This window comes from Hydra viridissima, unplaced genomic scaffold (assembly GCF_058129835.1).
Source record: "Hydra viridissima isolate aposymbiotic clone 2 unplaced genomic scaffold, HvirCarnegie_v1 scaffold_3, whole genome shotgun sequence".
In the NCBI taxonomy this organism is placed as follows: Eukaryota; Metazoa; Cnidaria; class Hydrozoa; order Anthoathecata; family Hydridae; genus Hydra; species Hydra viridissima.
Window position 1 is genome coordinate 11,655,570 of NW_028324302.1, and position 20,908 is coordinate 11,676,477.

The following is a 20,908-nucleotide window of genomic DNA, read 5'->3' on the forward strand; positions in this document are numbered from 1 at the left end:
AAAACTAATATTTTAAGAACTAATAAGTTTTATTATTTAATATTTCAACTGCTAATATAATATACGTGCTAATATAATATACGTAGTTTATAAATATATTAAAATAACTATTTCAAATACCATATTTAGCAATATTATGAAGTTTTTTTTTTGTAAGATGTTTTATTTGAGTAAGGAAATTTCTTTATTCATCTTTGAATAACAATATTTAATCCTTGCTTCAAACTCTTCCAAATTCTCAGCTCTCCAATTATTCTCGTACACTAGCCGTTTTAAATCACCCCAAAAGTTTTCAATTAGTCTACTTTCTTTTAGGAGCACCTTGACTTATTTTCAAAAAATGCAGCAATCTTTGGAATATTTTCTTTAGTAGCTACCTTAGCGATTCGACCACTTCCAACATTTCTTTTTAGAGATCCATCCTCTAAATTTACAATTTTATCGTAAGCAGTTGATCTGGGTAAACCACATTCCATAAACTGCTCAGCAACAAACGCTTTACCTTTTTCTCGATTTTTTGGAAAAAAAATCCATAATTTTTTCGAGGTCCTTTACTTTGACCATTTTATTTTCAATATTTAAATAATATTTTTAACTTAATTAAATTAAATTTAAATAGATTATAAAATCCTCTTTCAAATAAGTATAAAGGTTTCTTGCGTGCTTGAAATAAATTACATAATAAATGCAATTAAAATTTGTCCGAAATTATATTAATAGGGTGTTAGGTTGAAACCCTTTTCTAATATTGAGAAATTAAAATTATTATCTAAATTAATATCAAACATGTTTCTAATGTTGTTTATCGTTTGTAGTTTCACGAGGTAAAAGCTTTGTGTACAAAAATATACGTATTTTAAAGAACTTTTAAGACTTTTAAAAAAATATAAGGAAAAATATTTTTGAAATTCATCTGTCAATTTATGTCTTCAAAAATTATCTATGACTTTTCTAAATCATCCAATCTAAAAAAAAGTGCTTTAGGGAAGATCTTCCTTTTATTTAATCATCAATTCAAATTTGAAATGGTAGAGTTAGAAAAATTATAATACTTATGCTTTTTTTTAAAATCCCATAAATGGAAAAAAAGCTAAAATTTTTATTCCCCGACGTTGCGTATTTTTAATTATTAAAAACTTTTGCATTTTGACTCGATTAACCTATAATTATGGTTATGGAAGTGTAAACTGGCGTTGGTGATTGATTTTGGTTTTTATCTTACAACAAAGCAAATATTAAAAATATAAGTTGTCGTATATAGCTACCAAACTAGTATTGTTGTTAAATGCTTTTTTTTTAAATACTGTAATAAGAGCTCTTAATTCATACAAAATGCCAAGATGTTGCCGTTCGTACAGTTTTGGTATTAGAAGAAAGGAAAAATTAATTACGCTGGTGGTTGCATTAGCTTTCTTTTTTATATGTTTTGGAGCTTTTCTTCACTTACCTCGTCAAGAAGACGATAGCATTTTTAGTCGAGCTTATGTTCAGTTAATTGGAAGAATGCCTGGACCCATAAAAGCTCCTAAAGCGTTGTTAACAGGTAAACTTTAAAAAAGAAATCAATCCTTATACCTAGCTATAACAAGATATAATTAAGTAGCTAAAAGATTCAAAGTTTAATGCATACATATATGTGTGTGGTTATTTTTTGATTGTTATATTTGAAAAGTTTTCTCATAAACTGTAACAGAAGTAAAAATGGTATTAAATGTGATTAATTTTACTAAGGTTTTAAATTTTTCTTAATGTCATATTGATTTTTAAAAGAATATGTAAAGAAGATTTTCCCTTCTTAAAATATTAGTACTTCTGACAACAAATATTAGTATTTCCACTTCCATATACTTATTGTCTCATACCTAACTCATGTTTTTTTAAAACTAATGATAAATGGATTCACTTGATTGTTCTAAGTAAATTTTAAATCCATTATTAGTATTGGTAACTTTTAGAAATGGAATGATATGTTTAACTGCAATATAAGCTTTCAAAAGAAACATTTTCTTAGTAGTTATTTACATATGCCATTAAGTTAGCATAAGGTGTCTTGAATTTCATAACTGCAATATCATTATTACCATTTGTTTTTACATCAAAGTAGCTTGTTTACTTGCCTGAAACTTCTTAAACAAACATTGAGTTTGCATACTTTAAATCAAATGCAACAAAATATCTAATATTTTGAAATTCAAGAGGATCAACTATATTCCTAAGATTTCATTGTGTCCCAAAAATCTCTCTGCTATTGCAACAGTAAAATAATGCTTAACTCCAGCATCATTGAGGTCAGATTGGTTGTTTATCACACAGATTAAAAACATTCATAGTGACTTTCAAAAACCCTTGACCAGAATCCACAGTTGCTTTTAAATGTAATTCCTTCGATGCTACTTTGAAACCCAAGATTCTTTCTAAATACTGTTTGATACTGGGATAGTTAACACTTAATAGACTCCATAATTGCTCCTAAAGAAACTCGATTAAGAGCAGCATGCTCACTTTTTTTCTCAACTCAAAAAAAAATTTCTGTTCCATTTTGGTTTTTAAGAAACTTAAAGCAACATGGTACCAACACTTTTTGGTAACTAAATTTATTTACTATTATTTCACTGACAAAAAGTTACTTCAAATAGGCATATTTTTATCATGAAAATAGGCTGTTTTTAGCAACTTATCTAATGATATCCAGCTGTGTCCAACCTAATTTCACAAAAATGTCATAATATAATTCATTTTTAGTTGTTTAAAAGTAAAAACTGGACTGTAAATGACCGTCCTAGAGAAAATTATTATCAAAAACTTTTGCGGCAAAAATAGGGAGGCAGGGTTAAGGGGCAGGGACCTGGGGTCAGAGGTCAGGGTGGGGATGGGGATGGGGGTTGTTTGAAGAAGTATAAAACATTTGTTGGCTTAGCTAAAGACATTTTTGAAAAAGAAAATGTTATTGAATTTTATCTTTGGATGAGTTCAGATATATGCCATGGTAAGTTTTTTTCTAAATTTTTTTTCCACTTTTTGTTTTTGTTAGGCTACTTATAACAAAACAATAATTTCATATCAAATGAAAATTGATTACTGTAAGTGAAAGAAAAATAAATGGAAACTTGATATTATTTTCCTTTATAGTTTGTATAATTTTAATATTCCATGTTCATTCATTTAAAGCAACCATATTATATTTGCAAAACATTCATTCAAAACTCATGAATACTTGTTATTACAGGTACCCCCAGATCATAAAAATGGCACCATTAGACTCACAAAGCACCCTCAATCATGCAGACCTTTGTTTATTATGAAAGAAAATGATTTTGAATTTACTGATCATCCAAACCAGTTAAATTCTCTGATTCAGTTTATTTTGAAAAAACATGCAATTGAAGAAGATGATGAAGTTGAAAAATGGATCTGCCAGCTAGGAAAAATATTGAAATCATTTCTTTCACATGTTTTGGTTAGATACAGGAAATCTCAGAGCAGCTACAACCAAATTTTATCACATTCTGGAAATTATTAATTTCTCCAAAATTTATTCATTCTCAAGCTCTAAACAAGAACAAAGAACAAGCATCGAAATTTGAACCAAATGAAAGACCTAGAAGAAAGGTTTACTCTTTTGATGGCAAAAGCAAATGTTCAAAACAGATTGCAAGTGCTAGAGTTAGGTCAGAGCATGAGCCAAAAGCCATCATGTATGTAGCATCCAGCAACCAACCCATCTGGGTAAACTTGTCAGGCGATCAAATAGTCCAACAGGTGTTTCAGCAAAGAGAGCCCTAGATTCTATTTCAAAAACAAAATCAAATGAGATCATAAAAAAGTCTCCTTTTGAAACCCTTGATCACACAGCCAGTAGAATTCTTCAAGAAAATCCTGTTCTTCAAACTCTACAACATAAATCAAAAACTTTAGAGTTGTTATTCTTCTTCAAGTTTTGTTTGGATGGATGTGGATCATCACAATCATGCAAAAAGATAGTGATGGTTTCCTTTTAGATGACCTAATTATTGTAGTAAGTCAGCTTGTTCCTCTACAAATTTAAGCCATGAACAAAACAAAAGCAATTGTTTACAAAAACAATTTTCCAAACAGTACTGAGTCCTGCAGGCCTCTCAAAATTTCATTTGAAAAAGAATCAAAGGAAAGCATTCAAAAAGAAATTTTAATTTTACTTTTTAACAATTCATTTAGCATATTTAAGTTGATTAAATAACAAGTAAAAGTTTTTTTAATGTTTCTGATGTGTATGCTGTATGTGTAAAAGTACATAAACAAGTAATATACAAAATTCATTTATTATTTATAAAAAAAGCATACCAAGTTCTCAAAATACACTGCTTTGAAAATAGTAATTTCAAGTTTATGAAGGTTCATTGAAATAAGCTTGCCCCTTTTATAAAAATACTAAATGAGTTCTTGCCTTTTGTAAAGTTGATAATAAAAGACAAAGGTTCTCAAGCAGTAGTTAATAGAATTAAAATTTGTCTTATCAACTAACCTGAGAAATTTGTTTTAGCCGTTTGTCAATAGATTTTGTATCATTCTTTTCCAAACAATTATGATTCTTATAATAGCTGTTTCAAATAACTTGAGAATGGTTTGTTAAGTTTTGAGAATGGTTTGTTAAGGTTTGTCAAGTCATGCTAATGTATCTCTTGTTGTGCATTCAGACAAAAAACTTATATTAGATATATATCTGGTACAGAATTGGTTGATTAATTGCCAGATTTCTTTTAGTTGACTATGAAATGGAAAATTCCCATCAAAAAAATTTTTAAGACACCTTTTTAACTAAAATTAGTAGGATTTTCATTATTTAAGTGAGCTGAGCCAAATATAACCAGTAAAATGGTGGTTTTGTTTTACCATATTGATAAAAATCTCCACAAAAAAACTTGGATAGGCATCAGGGTTTGCAGATAATTAGAATTAGAAGACTATATCTTCTAGTTCATATATATATGAATAAAATAATTAAAAGAACTGTAATATTACAGTTATTTATATGACATAAATTTTTTAATTATATAAACAACTGTAATATTACAGTATTTTTAATATAGTATACAACTATAATTTAGCTGATTATGCAGGACAAATAAGTTCAGAACTAATACCAACAGTAATTAAACCAACAGTAATTTCCCAGTTCCCTTTTTGGAACTTCTCTGTGTGAGTTGATGACAGGATTGAATGTTACCATTTTAAGTAAATCTATATTTGTAGAAATAAATGATTTTTTTGTGGTATGATGCTTGCAAATAAAGCTTCTTGAGAATTTTCCAAGAGTTGCCTGATTGGATTAATGAATGTTTTAATAACTTCCAAACTATACACAAGTAGCTTATATACAAGAGTTTTCTGCACAGTAACAGGCATATAGTGCCACTTATATAGATTCAGATAAATCCTTTTGGTTTCAGAACAAAGGTTTTCAAATTCAATGAAGTTCTAAAATGAAGTACTGAAATGTTCTAAATAAAGTACTGAAATTTTTAATGAGATTAATGTATGATCAAAAAAAAAATTAATTGGCTGCTTTGTCAGTTGAAAAAACAAACTTAATTGGTTGGCAATAAAGTGTGGATGATGGCTTCAGATTAACCAATTAATTTTTTGTCACTCAATCTGAATGGAGCAAATGAAAATGCTAACTGAAACTAATTAGTAGCATTGTAGTTTGTGAATACCTGTTAGATGTGCTGTGACCAGAGCTTCCATCACACTGCCCAATTTGCTAACTAATATACATGGTTTATGAAAAGAAAGTATTTGTAAGAATGACTAGTATATTTAGCATCATCACAGTAAACTAATGCCTCTTCACAATTCAACTACCTGCCAACACAAATAACATCACTTGATTTCATTATTTCTGATGATTCTGAACCTTTTCTAATTAAAGTAGCTTCTGTGGTCTAACAAAATTTGCTGCATTAGCAGCTGAGGTCAACTCAGTGGTACTTAATGTTTTCACTAAGTCTTTAACTATGTTTTTTGGTTTTAAAAGATGAGTCTTTAAAGTTCTTTTTAGGCTATCCTTGGTTTTCCAGGACAAGTGTCTTAGTAGTCATATGTTTTGTGTCTTTGTCCTTTTAGTTCTTCACACCACACAGTCCCTCCTTAATCCTTTCCACAAAACATGAACTTTACCATCAAATTGTACTTCAAACGAAATAGATGATCTACTTTGTTATTGCAAAAATATCATTATTTAGTTGATTCTTTGAACTGACTTGTCAACCTACCTTGTATAAATTAATTCACTTTAAAATTGGTGAGGATTTTCAGACTATAAAATGAACATGTTGGTCAAAAAATACTGAGTTCACAATATATTACTAAACTTTAAAACTCTTTCAAAACCTCTAAAAAATTTTTAAATTTTTTCTATGTTGTTTTCTGATTCAGTAAAACTATATTAGAAAGTAAGTCATTTACTTTTCAGATTTAAGATCCAAGATACATAAATATCATATTTAAGATTTCCTAATATTTTAATGTTATTTGATATCCTTAAGTACCAGTATTCCACCTGACTAATTGTATGTGTCTATTGGTTAAGTATATATTCTTATATGTGTATTTTTTGATTATTATGTTTCTGTTGTATAAGATTTTTTTGTTGAAAGGTAATGAGATTTACAGGTTTCTAATTCTTTTATGGTAGGAAAGCCATTGGGGTCTAATGATCTTGAAAAGGTTGCAGAAGAAATAAAAAATGCAAACGATATAGAAATGAAGCTAACACATCAAAATAGGCATGAATTAAATGAAGAAGTTCATCAAAAAATAAGGGAAGAAATCGAAAGAGAAAAGCAAGCTTTTATTGAAAAACAGGTACTTAAAAACTTCTCTTTCTAAGATTTTTTCAAAATTATGGTAATAATCTAATAATTTTTATAATTAAGTTTTCTATATACAAAGACTTAATAGTAAAAAGATTTTCTTTTCAATAAAGACATCTTTTCTTTTTGATTTAAAATTTTTTTTTTATCTCTTAATTAATGTAAATGAATTAAGCAATTCCTAGAAATTGTTATTAGTGTTACTAGGTATCTTATTTTGAATTTTTTAACAAATTATTTCAAATAATTTCAGAAAGAAAAAGAACTTGAAATTGAGAGAGAAAAAAAGCAGCAACTTCTTCAGATGACAGTACCTCATGAGTATGGTGTTCAAACTGGTGGGGAACCCAAAGATCCTGAAATCAAGAAAAAACGTGATACTGTGCAAAAGGTCAGGAAACATTAGTGATTTAAACATTATTGATTTATATTAAACATTATTGATTTATATGGTTAATCCAAAAAACTGGTTAATTTTTAGAAAAGTGAGTTGTCTCAGTTAAATAGACATGAACATCAGTTAAACTTTTTTTCACCTTTTTGATGTTTACTATTTTTGAGGCTGGAATAGTGAACCAGGCTGTCATTTCATCCATTTAACTATTGACTACCAAAAGTTTTTATTTATTTGCTGTCCTTTCTTTGTTATAAAAAACCAGAATTTTAGGATTTTTTCCCCTCAGTTTTCTGGCAATTTCTAGGAAAAATCATTTGTAAGTTAACTGGATGTAAAGTCAACTTTTTGATAACTTTCTAAACAACTTAAAATCATAACTTATGCACAGGTAAATATTTTGATATACTAAACTGTAGAAACTGTATATGGGTAGGTATAATCAGTTTGAGTACTTTGTTAAAAAAATTAATGTGCTTTGTACTTTTACCTAAATGTTATATAGACTATGAATATTTGTAATTTTAAGACTTTTTTTTTTGCATTTGTTGTCTAAAAATAAATAATAATAAAAAAATAAGATCCTTTTAAACCAATGGCAAAACACCTTAAATGTTACTGACTGGTTTAAAAAAATTAAAAAGAAATATCTTTATAAATTTTTAATTTTTGACATTAATGATTTTTGTCCTTCAATAAATAAAAAAATGCTCAACATTGCTATCAACTTTGTGGAGCAGCTTCTTATAAAAAAAACACTGAGCAAAAAAACATTAATAAAACATGCAAGAAATTCTTTACTTTTTAACAACAACGAAATGTGGATTAAGAAAAATGATGTTCAGTTCAATGTTACAATGGGGGCTTACAATGGTGCTATGTGAACTAGTAGGAATATTTCTATTATTTCATCTTTTGCAACATTATAAAAGAGAAGATTTCAGGCTATATTGTGACATTGGACTAGCGTTATTTAAAAGCAAAATGGGCCAGCAAATGGAAAAAATTAAAAAACATTTCATGAAAATATTTAAAAGTAATGATTTATTTTCATCAAATGCAATATGAAAAGTGTAAATTATTTTGATGTGACACTCAATCTTAGTAGTAATTCTTTTTGACCATACTCAAAATGTGATAATAAACTGAGTTACATCAACTGTGATTCCAACCACCTACCTAATTTTATTAAAAGACTACCTCACACTGTTGAATTAAGATTATCTGGAGTAGCATTTTTAAAAATGTTATTTTTTAAAATTGCATCATTGCATTTTTAAAAAAGCTACTCCACCTTACAAAGAGGCTTTAAAAAAAGCAGATTATAAATGTAAACTCAATTATCAACCTCAAGTTGCCATGACTAAAAATACAAAACACAAGCGTAATATGATATGGTTTAGCCTTCCATTCAGTCATAACGCAGAAACCGTTTACTTGAATTACTTGACCTTCACTTTCTGGTAAATCACAGATTGCACAAAATATTCAATAGAAATTCAATCAAGGTATAGCTGCATGCGAAATGTAACTTCCATCATTAATTCGTACAAGCACAAAATTTAACAAAGCTAAAGAAGCATATCAACAAACACCTGCAACTGTATCACCAAAACTGCTTGCCCATTAAACAATCAATCTTTGTTAAGTAATATTGTTTATCAAGCTATTATGAGTTCCAAAAATCCTGAACTCAAAGAAAAAGTTTATTTTGGCATTAGAAAGACACCATTCAAGCTAAGATAGTCAAACCATTTAAAATCTTTTAACACAGTCAAGTATAAGATTTTCTTTGAAGTTCCAAATTTCCTCCAATCTTTCAAAGGAAATTTGGAACTTCAGAGAAAAAGCCATTACATCTGTAGTAAAGTGGAGAATTGTAAAAAGCTGCAAACCTTACAACCAAGGAACTATGACCTGTAACCTTTGCCTTCACAAGAAAATTGAAATTTTATCACACAAAGGACACAACCTGCACAACAAAAAAAAACGAAATTATATCTAAGTACTGACATTCTAATAAGTTCCTCCTATCCCCTTTTGATACTGAAGACTAAATGATTGCATCTTTTGTTCATTATGTCAGAATTTGTTCTATTGTAAATTTGATTAGTTTTTAAACAGTTTTTTTACGTTTTTAATTTGTAATTAATAGCTGATGATTGCCGTAAGGCACAAAGCTTCAAGTACTATTAAAATGTTGTTTTTCTCCATTTAAATAACATATGTATTGCTCTATTATTATAATATTAAGCACTCTTTTACGAGCAAGAGCTTTGTATTATTTTGATATAATACATAACCAATCAACATAACCTATATATATATATATATATATATATATATATATATATATATATATATATATATATATATATATATATATATATATATATATATATATATATATATATATATATATATATATATATATATATATATATATATATATATATATATATATATATATATATATATATATATATATATATATATATATATATATATATTACACTGATATCTAGATGATGAAAGTAGCCTGGGATGGTTACGTAAAGTATGCTATGGGTCAAAATGAGTTAAAGCCAATCTCAAAAACAGGGCATTCCGCAGGAATTTTTGGAGATTCAAGTATGGGAGCAACGGTTGTTGATGCATTAGACACTTTGTATATTATGGGTTTGCATGAGGAGTTGAAAAAGGGACGAGATTGGATAGCAGAGCATTTGTCATTCACTACAGTAAGATGGTAAAATTATCTCATATAAGTTACTATATGCACTTGATTAATTTTAAAAATTCTATACTTTTGAATGACTAATTAAATTTTAATCTTCATTTTCAGGGTTCATTTGTTTCAGTGTTTGAAATGAATATACGTTTTGTTGGAGGATTGCTTTCAGCATATGCTTTAACCAAAGATGAGGTAAACTTAAAAAATGAGCTGTGAAAAGTTTTGTTGAAAATTCTTTGAGAAAAGTAAGATAAAAAACTTTTCTAAAGGTTTAAAGAAAGTTAACGAAAAACTTAACAAAAGGTTATTTCATTCCAGCTTTATAAGATTAAAGCAAAAGAACTTGCAGATAAGATGATGCCTGCATTCAACACACCTACTGGAATTCCTTATGCTCTTGTTAACCTTCAGACGTAATTTTTTTTGTGTTTGATTGCATTTTACAATGATTTATTTTAGTAGCAGTTTTTTACGTATTTGGTATATATTTATTGAAAACAAATTTTCTTTTAAGTGGCCAAGGAATGAATTATGGCTGGGCATCAGGTGGTAGTTCAATCTTAGCAGAATTCGGTTCTCTTCATTTGGAATGGACATATCTTACAAGAATTACTGGGAACCCAATATACTCTGACAAGGCAAAATAAATAACTTGTTTTTTCTTTCCTTTTTCTCCTAAAATTTAAACTCTGAGATCTGTTTAATTGTAAAAATTACCTTTTACAGACCTCTGGAAATTAATAGTGGTGTAAAGTCTTATGTTCAACATTCTTTTCTCTTCATAGGTGATGAAAATAAGAGAAGTTTTGTTGAAGGCTGAAAAACCAAATGGCTTATACCCTAACTATATGAATCCAAACTCAGGAGCTTGGGGTCAGAGTAAGTAAATGATATTTTAAATGTTGAGTTAGTTTATTCTTTTTTACCCAATTCCAAATTTAAATAAACTAAATATCTTTATACATATATACTTTTACAACTTAACAGTTTTTGATTTAAATTTGGTTTAGGGCATGTTTCATTAGGAGGATTAGGAGATAGTTTTTATGAATATTTGCTAAAAGCTTGGTTATTAAGTGGAAAAACAGATGCCACAGCAAGGATGATGTATGATGATGCAATGAAGGTGATTTTATTTCTTGCTTTTATTTTTGTGTACCTCTAAATTGATGGTTACACAGCAAAGGGGCATCATCTGTCTCTGCCTAGGTTTACATTTTTCTTCCTGTCAAATCTACATTCAAAATAAAAAATTATGTAATACAGCAGAATGTTATTAAGTAATGTGATATACAAGTTGTTAAAGCCAAACTAGAAGATGTTGAAGAGGAAAATGCAAATAGCCTTAACTTTCTCCTCAAAATATGTGTTATTAGGAAGAAAGAACCACAACAGTAAAAATAAGTAAAAACATTTTGCAAGCCTTTTACTGTTTCACATACAGCTGCATTCTTTGATGATAAAGTGTTAATTTAAGTGCCTTTTCTCAAGTCCAGCACACAATTTTATCGCGTGATTCAGCAGCTAACAATAAGGATGCTGTTCTAAAACAGAGAGATACAAAAAGATAATATCTTACTACACGTGTGAAGTCCTAGCTTTAATCCTTTTCGACGACGCCATTCTGATTTTTCCTGCGCGAGGACATACTGTATAAACGGAAAGCGGAAATTATGCACTATTCAAATTTTTTATTTCAATTTTGGTAGAAAAATTAAGGAATTTTTCCCTTTTAAATTTGACACAAATATTATTAATCATATATTAAGAGTACTCGTGTTTCGTTCTACGTAAATAATGCTCTTTTTTTTTTAGGCCATTGATTCTGCTTTAGTACGAAAGTCTCCTGGGGGTTTTACGTATCTTGGTGTATATAATGGTGGAAATGTTGAAAAGAAGATGGAGCATCTGGTGGGTTGTGCTTGATATGGGCAATTTACTATTGGTGTATTAATAAATCAATTGGTGTATTTATAAATCAAAGTATTTTAAACAAATAAAAGATTTATGTGGTAAAATATTTTTATTTTACCAGGCTTGCTTCGCTGGTGGTATGTTTAGCTTGGGCTCTCCAGAGGCCCCTGAAGATATGAAAAGTCGTTACATAGAGCTCGGGGTTGAGATAACTCGCACATGTAGAGAGTCTTACCGCGTCACTGGTTAGCTTAATTTTTTAAAATATTTGTATTTGAATTTTATGGGATTCATTTAACTTCATTTATAAGAAAATCTTCTAATTTAGCAACTGGACTTGGTCCAGAATCGTTTCGATTTGAAGGACCACATGAAGCAAAGTCTATTCGTGGAAACGAAAGATATTATATTCTTCGTCCTGAGGTTGTAGAGGCTTACTTCGTTTTGTGGAGGCTTACGCATGAGCAAAAATATAGAGATTGGGCGTGGGATGTAGTAGAGGTACAAAGATATTATAATTATATTAAAGTAAAAAAAACCTGTAATATCCTTTTAAACTATGCACAAATTTTTTTAGGCTTTGGAAAAATATTGTCGTGTAGAGGCGGGTTATAGTGGAATTCGAAATGTAGATAGTACTCCAGTAAATCATGACGATGTGCAGCAAAGTTTTTTCCTGGCAGAAACTCTCAAATACTTATATCTAATATTTTCAGATGACCATTTAATTAGTTTGGATGAATGGGTTTTTAATACAGAGGCCCATCCCTTGCCAATAGAAAAAAGTGGAAAAGACTAACGAATAATTGGTTGACTCCTTTATTTATTCTATACCCTTTATTATCTCATTTAAATGTTATGAAGTGGTTTCTCTTGCTGTCGTTTTAAAGTTAAATCTGGGTTATAACGCATATGGAGCTAGATATTGCTGCTTGTGGTTCTGTATTTGCACAGAAAATTTGTAATGTGATATAGATTTGTAAATTTGTAATGTGATATAGGACTAATTTTGAAAACGTAAAAATTGTTTTACTAGATATGATGCATACAGCGTTAAGTAGAGGCGAATAACGTTTGAGAATATTACTAACCACCCAAATTATGATGGAATAAATGAGGTTTATAAAAATAATGTTTTTGTATATTTATCCAATTTTATGCACCCTATAGCCCTTAATGTAAGCAGGACGTGAAACAAATAGCTGTAACAATCCTTTTTAAATTATAATTTTTTGTAATTATTATACCTCTCTTCTTTTCTAAGAGTTTCTCACCAGAACACACTGGACCAGAAGTTATTAAGAGTATTGATAGCTGTGTTCAAAATAATAGTAGTTTTATATGTATGGAAATACAATAGTTACATTATTTACAAAAATTATATACAACAGAACGGAGATATGGAAATTAAATAACACTTTCGCATTTTTTTTTTATTTTGCCGTAAACTCAAAATTTTAAAGAAACCTGTTTTAAACACTATCTGTGTATTTATTGAGGTGATTTTAAGTTATCTGGAAACGAGATAAATACAGCTGACTTTACTTAACCGTAAGTGCAGGCTACAGGTCTTAATCGCAGTTTGCAAGTTTTGATTAAAAAAAAGTCTTTTAATGTGATGAAATAGGCCAAAGTTCATAAATCTTACAAATCTATTGCTAAAAAAGGCAAACATTTGATTGGATTTTTGATGAATGTCTAAACTAAGGAAGAAATCTCATAGGAGAATGAGAAGAAATAGGTCACCAAACGATGTTTTGCAAAAAGTATAATAGTTATTGACTATGCTACTGATAATGGAGTGATCATTGGTGAGTGATGCCAAACAAAGAAATTGGCATTTTGTAAGAAAAATTTTAAGATCCTTTTGAAAATAAAGTAACGAACATTTGAAGAATGTCTTTTTTGAAATTTCTTTTCACGAAATGTCCTTTTTGAATTTTATATTACTGGTACAGTAACTAAAATATTGCTTTAAAGTTTGCTAGTGCTATAAATGCCGTAAGTGACTTTCGAAAGTGCGGGGTTCAGCCTTTCAATTCTGACATATTTAGAAATGATGACCATTAGCTACAACTGATTTTACAGCTATAATATTGTTTATGACAGATTTAGTAAGCATAAAGTATATAGAGTCACATCTACAGCTTTAATCATGTTAGTGAAAACTTTTTCATCACAAAAGTCGCAGTTGGAATACTGTCAATTTTTATATTTGCTTCAGCACTGTAATGTTAACTTAGGTTGCATTTACTCTTGCTATTTATCACATTCAGGTTTGCAAAAAACTATATCAAAAAATATCTAATCCAGCTATACTTATCCAGTGGGCATGCATCGTCCTCACGAAGTCCGTAAGACGTCCATAAGTCCGTAAGACCTCTGTAAAACGTCGTGCGGACGATGCATGCCCACTGGGTTAGTGATCGAATGATTCTTGCAGTTAAGGTGGTCCTCCACAGAAAAGGCTAACTTTTGAAAGCAAAGAGTTTTTGATTTAATTTTTTCACCAAAAATGTGGTTCTATAAACTATTTACAAAAATCAAGTTTAAAAAAAAAAAAAATGTCTCGATTAGCCAATTATTTAAAAAATGAATGAAAAAACTAGCATTTTTTGTGACAAACTAGCAATCAAAATACTTATCATGTCAAGCTGAAAATTGGTGTATATACTCATTGAGTTATATTAATCCGGATGAGAGAAGCATTTTATATTATTCACAGTATATAAAAAGTTATAAGATTTAAAACAAACATAGAAAAATTGGTGGACAAGTGGCCAACATTAGTCTCATAAAAAAGTACTTTCCTTATTTTATTTTATATATCCTTCTCTCATCCGGATCCTTTTTAATTATGTGAAAAATCAAAAAAAAAATTAGATAAAAAGCTTAAATGAGTCCAAAGTTATCATGTTTTAAAGATTTTTATTCGAAGCAAAACTTTATTCTGAGAAAACGACAACACACCCATTGGCAGAAGAAAAGAATTACTCTGGCAAGCTCCAGAAAAACCCTTTGGTGGGAGCAATTTTGACATTTTCCTGATCTCAAAACTATAAAAACTGAAATCATCTATCGCCGTCCGCAGAAGAAAAGTGTGTTTAAAATTTTGCTTATTCTTAAAAAATTGAAAATGACAGCATTCAATATTTATTGGCATTTTTACAGTATTATAAATATTCTTTATTCTAGATTGGCATAAAAAACACAAAAGGTAACTGTTTAACAAAAAATTGCAAAAGATTATATAACAAATCAAGTTTTTAAACACTATTTTTTTCTAAAACAAAAGATATTCAATAGTTGCTATAAAATAATCTGCAAAATCAGAAGAAACTACAACGGAAAATTGCATCTTTGATAGTTTCATCAATGATCCTTAAGTTATGGTTGAGTACAACAGCTTTTACTCAACAAGTTATCCAAGAGTGAAAAAAAGCAGTTTTTCTCATTGAAGTATTAGAAAATGTGAACTATTTTCTAGTATTCATACTTTTCTCTTTCTTACAAGCTTTTGCTGTTGTAGTCAACCAAACAGGTTTCTAGCCACTTCCCATATTCAGGATGATCAATTGGCCTTTTGTATCTATTCCAGTGTAATTTGAAGTTGTGGTGCATAGCCTCTACTGCCTGCTCACTGTATTTTCCTAGTGGTTCCCTTTGTTTTTCAATAAACTCTTTCACGTGGAAAAATACTGCATGAACCTTTGGAGTGATTCTTCCTCTTGTCAGAGACAAGAATGCAGTGTGAAATTTATCAATTCTTTCTACATAGTCAGGTTCCAATTTGTTTCCAAAGCATGCAGAAACCACAGAATCAAATTTTTGCAGTGTGTCAATTGTATCAAAGATGTCAAATGCGCTATCTTGTTCTGCCATTCTCTGAAGAAGATCCACATTCTTCAGCATTTTCTTGCATTGATTGCCAGCATACTGCCCACTATGAAAAGGCTGTGGTTTGATATGTAGATCATTTAGCCAAGCTGAGACTTTTGGCCAAGACTCCCTTAGAAGTTGTAAAGATGGTTTACAACACCCAGAAGTAGGTGAAGTTCCATTGGTGGAATGACGTCCAAGACAAGTGTGCTGTCTGGTACATTAAGAAGTGGCAAGTTGACAACATTTTTGAATAACTTAGCTTTCTTCAAATCCTGACCATTTGCATTGAAATCCTCAAAGCATCGTCTCAAAGAGCCAAATGTTCGAGGGGTGCCACATTGGGCTAAATTCTTGTGAGAGGCATCACACCATGTGCAAGGGTGAGAGCTGGCATGTGACTGAAGGCCGCAAACAATGTTGGCTAACTTCAAATCTGTTGAGAGAAGGAGGTCAACTTTCTCGATTACAAGAAGATTGAGGATCTTTTGAATATTACTGTAATTTTCATGCACATCCTCAGCAATTGCAACTAGCAGCTGCTTCTTGACTCCACTGTCCCTGGCAGTTGGTGTGGCTAAAGTTTTCTTGTTTGGTGGTGACCCTGCCTCCATGCTCTGCTCTGCCTCTTGAATGCCCAAACTTACTTTCAAGAAACCACCACCACTATCAAGGCCAAGCTTTACAATGTGTGATGAATAGATTTGTCTTCTCAACAGAACATCATTGAGGAGATCTGCAAGATCTTTGCAATGCACAACAATTTGTTGGCGTTTCTGCAACTTATCATTACTGACCTGAATTTTTGTTTGGATAAAATGATCTTTGAGTTGTTTTCCTGCATCACAAAATTTTTCATGAAAGTTAGGCTCCAAAATCTGACCCTTGGACACGTGATGGATGATTGATGCAAACTTCTTCATGTTTGTGTTTGACAGGCCTGTGTTAACTTGCACTTGCACAAGATCCTGAGTGCTCAAGATAGGACCATCACCAAAGAGTCTTTTTGTTTTTAATGAACCTGAAAGTTATCATTACATCACATTATTGTCTTGATTGTATTACATTCATAATAATGCCATTAAATTTTTTTAACTCTAGCAAAAAGCAACTGTCTCACTCAGTTGACTTATGTTTCACTAATTGAAAGATACTTAAATCACCTTTAGTTAGTGGTAGGGGGCGACCACCACCTGCATGAGACAGTCTGATTGTCCCATGTGGAGAGGATTTTTTGGCTGCAACAATAGTGGATGCAATTTGCTCAGAGACTTTAGAATCCGTGATGGCTAGTTGTCTCATATTTTCTCGAAATGTAAATGTGTTACAGTTGTGTGAGATGCCTCTTCCAATAATGGAGAGGCAGTCTGAGCATCTTCTTTGAGTTTGGCCTGTTTCCAATTTTTCTTGATCTTCAAGTGGGTGCTTTTGAAAAACTTTCATTCGACCAATCTGGCAGATTAGGCAGTCACAGTTGTTGCCTCTTGTTGAAGGTCGAACTTTGACAGATGTGAAGTCAAAAAGAGGTGGTAAATTGACTTCTGCTCCATTCTTCTTCTTTCCTATGGTTATTCGGCAAGTATCACATATTCTAAAAGGCACTCTGTTGTCAGCAAAATCAAGACTTGATGAAAGTATGCTCAACACATCATCCATCATAGATTTTGTGAGAACTCTGAAAACAATACATAAAGCTCATCAGAAAATGTATATCAAAAGAATTTTATGTTAAATATTCAAATGAAGAAATAAATGTTTTATAAATAAATCAAATTATTAAAGAAAAAGGAAAAAATAACACAATACCTTGAGCTCTTTCTCATGCAGAGAAAACAGACGGTTTTTCTGCAGTCATTGTGTGATTTGGCTTGATTTGGCATTCTTTTGCTTCAATTTAGGTTTAGAAACTGAAAAAACTATTCTTTTAAAAAATTATTCCATAACAATACTGAAATGTAGATTTTTTAGTGCGCAATTCAAAATTTGAGTAACAGCATAAATTTAAAAATGATAATTGCTGTTTCTTGGATTTGATAAAAGTTATATAGTTTCAAAATTAAAAATTATTTTTTAATTTTGGTTAAATTACAGCATGGAAGTTACAAACAATATTCAATTAATGATCGCAAAATTTTATACTGAATACCTAAAGTTAGCGTAACATAAGAGCAATGTAGATCATTAATAATTGCTCATTCTCAGATTTAGTAAAAATGAAATTATTTGCAGTTTTATATTCTAATTTGTTTCTCTAACCAGATTATGTTTTTAATTGTTTTTAATATGAAAATATAAGGTTACTGCGGCTGTAAAAATGCCAAAAACTTTTAATGCTGTCATTTGCTGTTTTTTATAAAGCATAAATTTAAAAATGAATTTTTTTTCACGGACGGTGATGGATGATTTCAGTTTTTATAGTTTTGAGATCAGGAAAGTGTCAAAATTGCTCCCACCAAAGGGTTTTTCTGGAGCTTGCCAGAGTAATTCTTTTCTTCTGCCAATGGGTGTGACAAATATATAAAACAAAAGAATAAAACCATAATAAAAAGTTCACAAAAAACATATCAAAACCCTCCAGGAATATATTTCAAGTTTTTTTCTTCATCATCTTTGTCTAATTAACCCTTTTTAATTGTTCTTAGTTGTTTTCTTCTCTTTTTGACACGGTCAGTGGACTTTTGAAGAGACCGCTCTATAGTTTCTTTCTTCTTTTCATTAAGTTTCATAGGCGTAACATATCCTGTTAGATGAAATTTATTTAGTACAGAGAGGATTCCATTAGACTCTTCATTAAATTCAATAACAGATGAATTAACTGCAGACTCTAAGACCACTCTACCCACAAAAACATTTTTTGGGCAGCGTCTCCAAATAATCTGGTTGAGTGCCTCGTTGGCGTTTTGGGTCTTATCATGGAGACATTTTTTTAGTAAATCATCTGAAGATAAATCAGTAAAAGTTGGTTTCAAAATGTTAAAGACTGCAACAGAAAGATTCACTTGCTCTACATAAGTATTTACACCATGAACTGTCTAAATGATACTTACACCAAGTCTCTGAATCTCTTGGGTTTGTTGTGAAGATGCTGATTCGTTCTCTTTCTTTTCCTGTTAAAAATTTTCTTATTCCTCTAAGCCATAATTTAAATATAATTCGTTTGGTACCAATACAAATGGGGTTGTAATATAAACAAATATCCAAAAGCTCCTAAAATTGACAGCACTTTTTTCATTTACGAACAACTTGTACAGGCTGTTTTATAACTTATGACTTTAATTTGCGTATAACCAAAACGAGGTTTTATATTCACATCAATTTTTAACAATAAAAAAGATATTTGACTAGTTATTAACCTAAAAATAACTCAAAATGTGGTTGCTATGGGCGTTTCTAAGGATACTTTTTTAAGATACCTAAATATAACAGCTAATATCTTTTTTAATAGAGTTTGTTTACAATCCAATATAATCAGAGACTATTCACAAGTGATGAATAAATAAAATAAGCTTTAAAAAAAAAAAAAAAATTTTTTTTATAAAAATAAGCTTTTATGAGTGTAGGACCACCTTAAAACTAAGAAAAAAATAAGAAAAAAAAAACATTGGCTTGAAATTTATCATCGAATTTTTTTGTTGCAATATTCTTTGCTTTATATACTTTTCAAAAAATTATTTTTATTATGATTTGTACCTATCATCTATCAAAGCTTTTATTTCAGTCTTGAAAAGTAAATACCTTTATCAAAAGCGTACGTAAGATTTAACATCATTAACAAAATAAGTAAATTAGTAAAAAATGGTTATAATGACATGTTAAGTTAAGTTTAACTATAATAAAAGGTTAATAATCATTGACTTGTTAAAACATTATTAAACTAAAAAATTTACTTTTAGACGTAGTCTATTTAAACTCTAAAAAAAAATGTTGAAACATCCAGATTTAATGTTAATTTATTTGATGATTAAAATTTAATGAAAAGAAAGCCTCGGTGAAAGCCTCGAATTTGGCCACATTTGGCCCAAGTTTTGACGTTTTGTACGGAAATTGACCAAAAAACGGGGTTTTGTTGCCAATTCCGGTACTTGCCAGCCTCTCTGTTGGTTGTCTTTGTCGTTTTTGTGCTCAGCCTGATAGGTTACAACAAAAAATGACGAAAGGCTCAAAGAAACCTCGGTGAAAGGGTCCAATTTGACGAAATAGTCACAGAATTGACATTACAATGCAAATTCTAAGCATTTCTGTGCACTTACAAATTCTAAGCATTTCTGTACACAAATTTCGGTACTTATCCGTGAATTCCTTGATGCCCTTGGGCATTTTTTTGCTCAGCCTGGTAGAATACAACAAAAAATGAGCAAGGGATCCAAAAGGAGTTGGTGAAAGCCTCGAGTTTGGCCATATTTGGCTCAAGTTTTGACGTTTTGTATGGAAATTGACCAAAAAACGGGGTTTTGTCGCCAATTCCGGTATTTGCCAGCCTCTCTGTTGGTTGTCTTTGTCATTTTTGTGCTCAGCCTGATAGGTTACAACAAAAAATGACCAAAGGCTCAAAGAAACCTCGGTGAACTCAATATATATATATATATATATATATATATATATATACGCTCAACATTATCACTTGGAAGTTGATGCACTGATACTTTACTAGGTTCACTCAATATATATATATATATATATATATATATATATATATATATATATATATATATATATATATATATATATATATATATATATATATATATATATATTGAGTGAACCTAGTAAAGTATCAGTGCATCAACTTCCAAGTGATAATGTTGAGCGTGAAAGATGGATAAAAGCCATTCCAATTCTAATTTAGTTGTTACCAATGTTTCTATTTTGAAAAAAAATCTAATGATAACTGTAGACACCTGATCTAAGTTTGTTAAGATACATGACTTTTAAGTTCCTTGAAAATGGACAATAAAAAGGAAGTAATTATTCAACATGTTTCAGTTACAGGACAAAAAATCAAATGGAAATAAAATTTATACATCAAACATAGTTATATGCTCATTTTGTATATTTTTCATCATCAAGAGATATAAGGCCAGAAGGATATGTTTATTTTCATTCTATGTACGCAAGATCCACAATATTCTGACATTT

The 20,908-nt window shown here is 30.0% G+C and overlaps 2 protein-coding genes across 6 annotated transcripts; one reads left to right on the forward strand and one right to left on the reverse strand.

Annotated features, from left to right (window-relative positions):
• The first annotated feature begins 1,125 nt into the window (after positions 1-1,125).
• Positions 1,126-13,022, forward strand: LOC145202620 (mannosyl-oligosaccharide 1,2-alpha-mannosidase IA-like). 2 transcript variants are annotated; one of them, XM_090081929.1, is made up of 13 exons: positions 1,126-1,543; positions 6,674-6,843; positions 7,105-7,242; positions 9,771-9,994; positions 10,091-10,171; positions 10,298-10,392; positions 10,494-10,617; positions 10,765-10,858; positions 10,990-11,105; positions 11,795-11,890; positions 12,015-12,138; positions 12,222-12,394; positions 12,471-13,022. In XM_090081929.1, the coding sequence occupies exons 4-13, from the start codon at positions 9,992-9,994 to the stop codon at positions 12,690-12,692; spliced, it is 1,128 nt and encodes a 375-aa protein (XP_089938055.1). In that variant the 5' UTR covers positions 1,126-1,543; positions 6,674-6,843; positions 7,105-7,242; positions 9,771-9,991; the 3' UTR covers positions 12,693-13,022. The 2 variants fall into 2 exon arrangements, with proteins under 2 accessions (XP_089938055.1, XP_089938054.1); XM_090081928.1 differs by having other exon boundaries at positions 1,145-1,543; positions 9,771-9,986.
• A 1,400-nt stretch (positions 13,023-14,422) lies between these two features.
• Positions 14,423-19,294, reverse strand: LOC149891012 (uncharacterized). 4 transcript variants are annotated; one of them, XM_090083199.1, is made up of 2 exons: positions 17,579-19,294; positions 14,423-17,447 (listed from the first exon to the last, which is right to left on the reverse strand). In XM_090083199.1, the coding sequence occupies exon 2, from the start codon at positions 16,693-16,695 to the stop codon at positions 15,904-15,906; it is 792 nt and encodes a 263-aa protein (XP_089939325.1). In that variant the 5' UTR covers positions 16,696-17,447; positions 17,579-19,294; the 3' UTR covers positions 14,423-15,903. The 4 variants fall into 3 exon arrangements, with proteins under 4 accessions (XP_089939326.1, XP_089939324.1, XP_089939325.1 ...); XM_090083200.1 differs by having other exon boundaries at positions 14,423-18,512; positions 18,820-19,294; XM_090083198.1 differs by having other exon boundaries at positions 14,423-18,710; positions 18,820-19,294.
• Between the last annotated feature and the right edge of the window lie 1,614 nt (positions 19,295-20,908).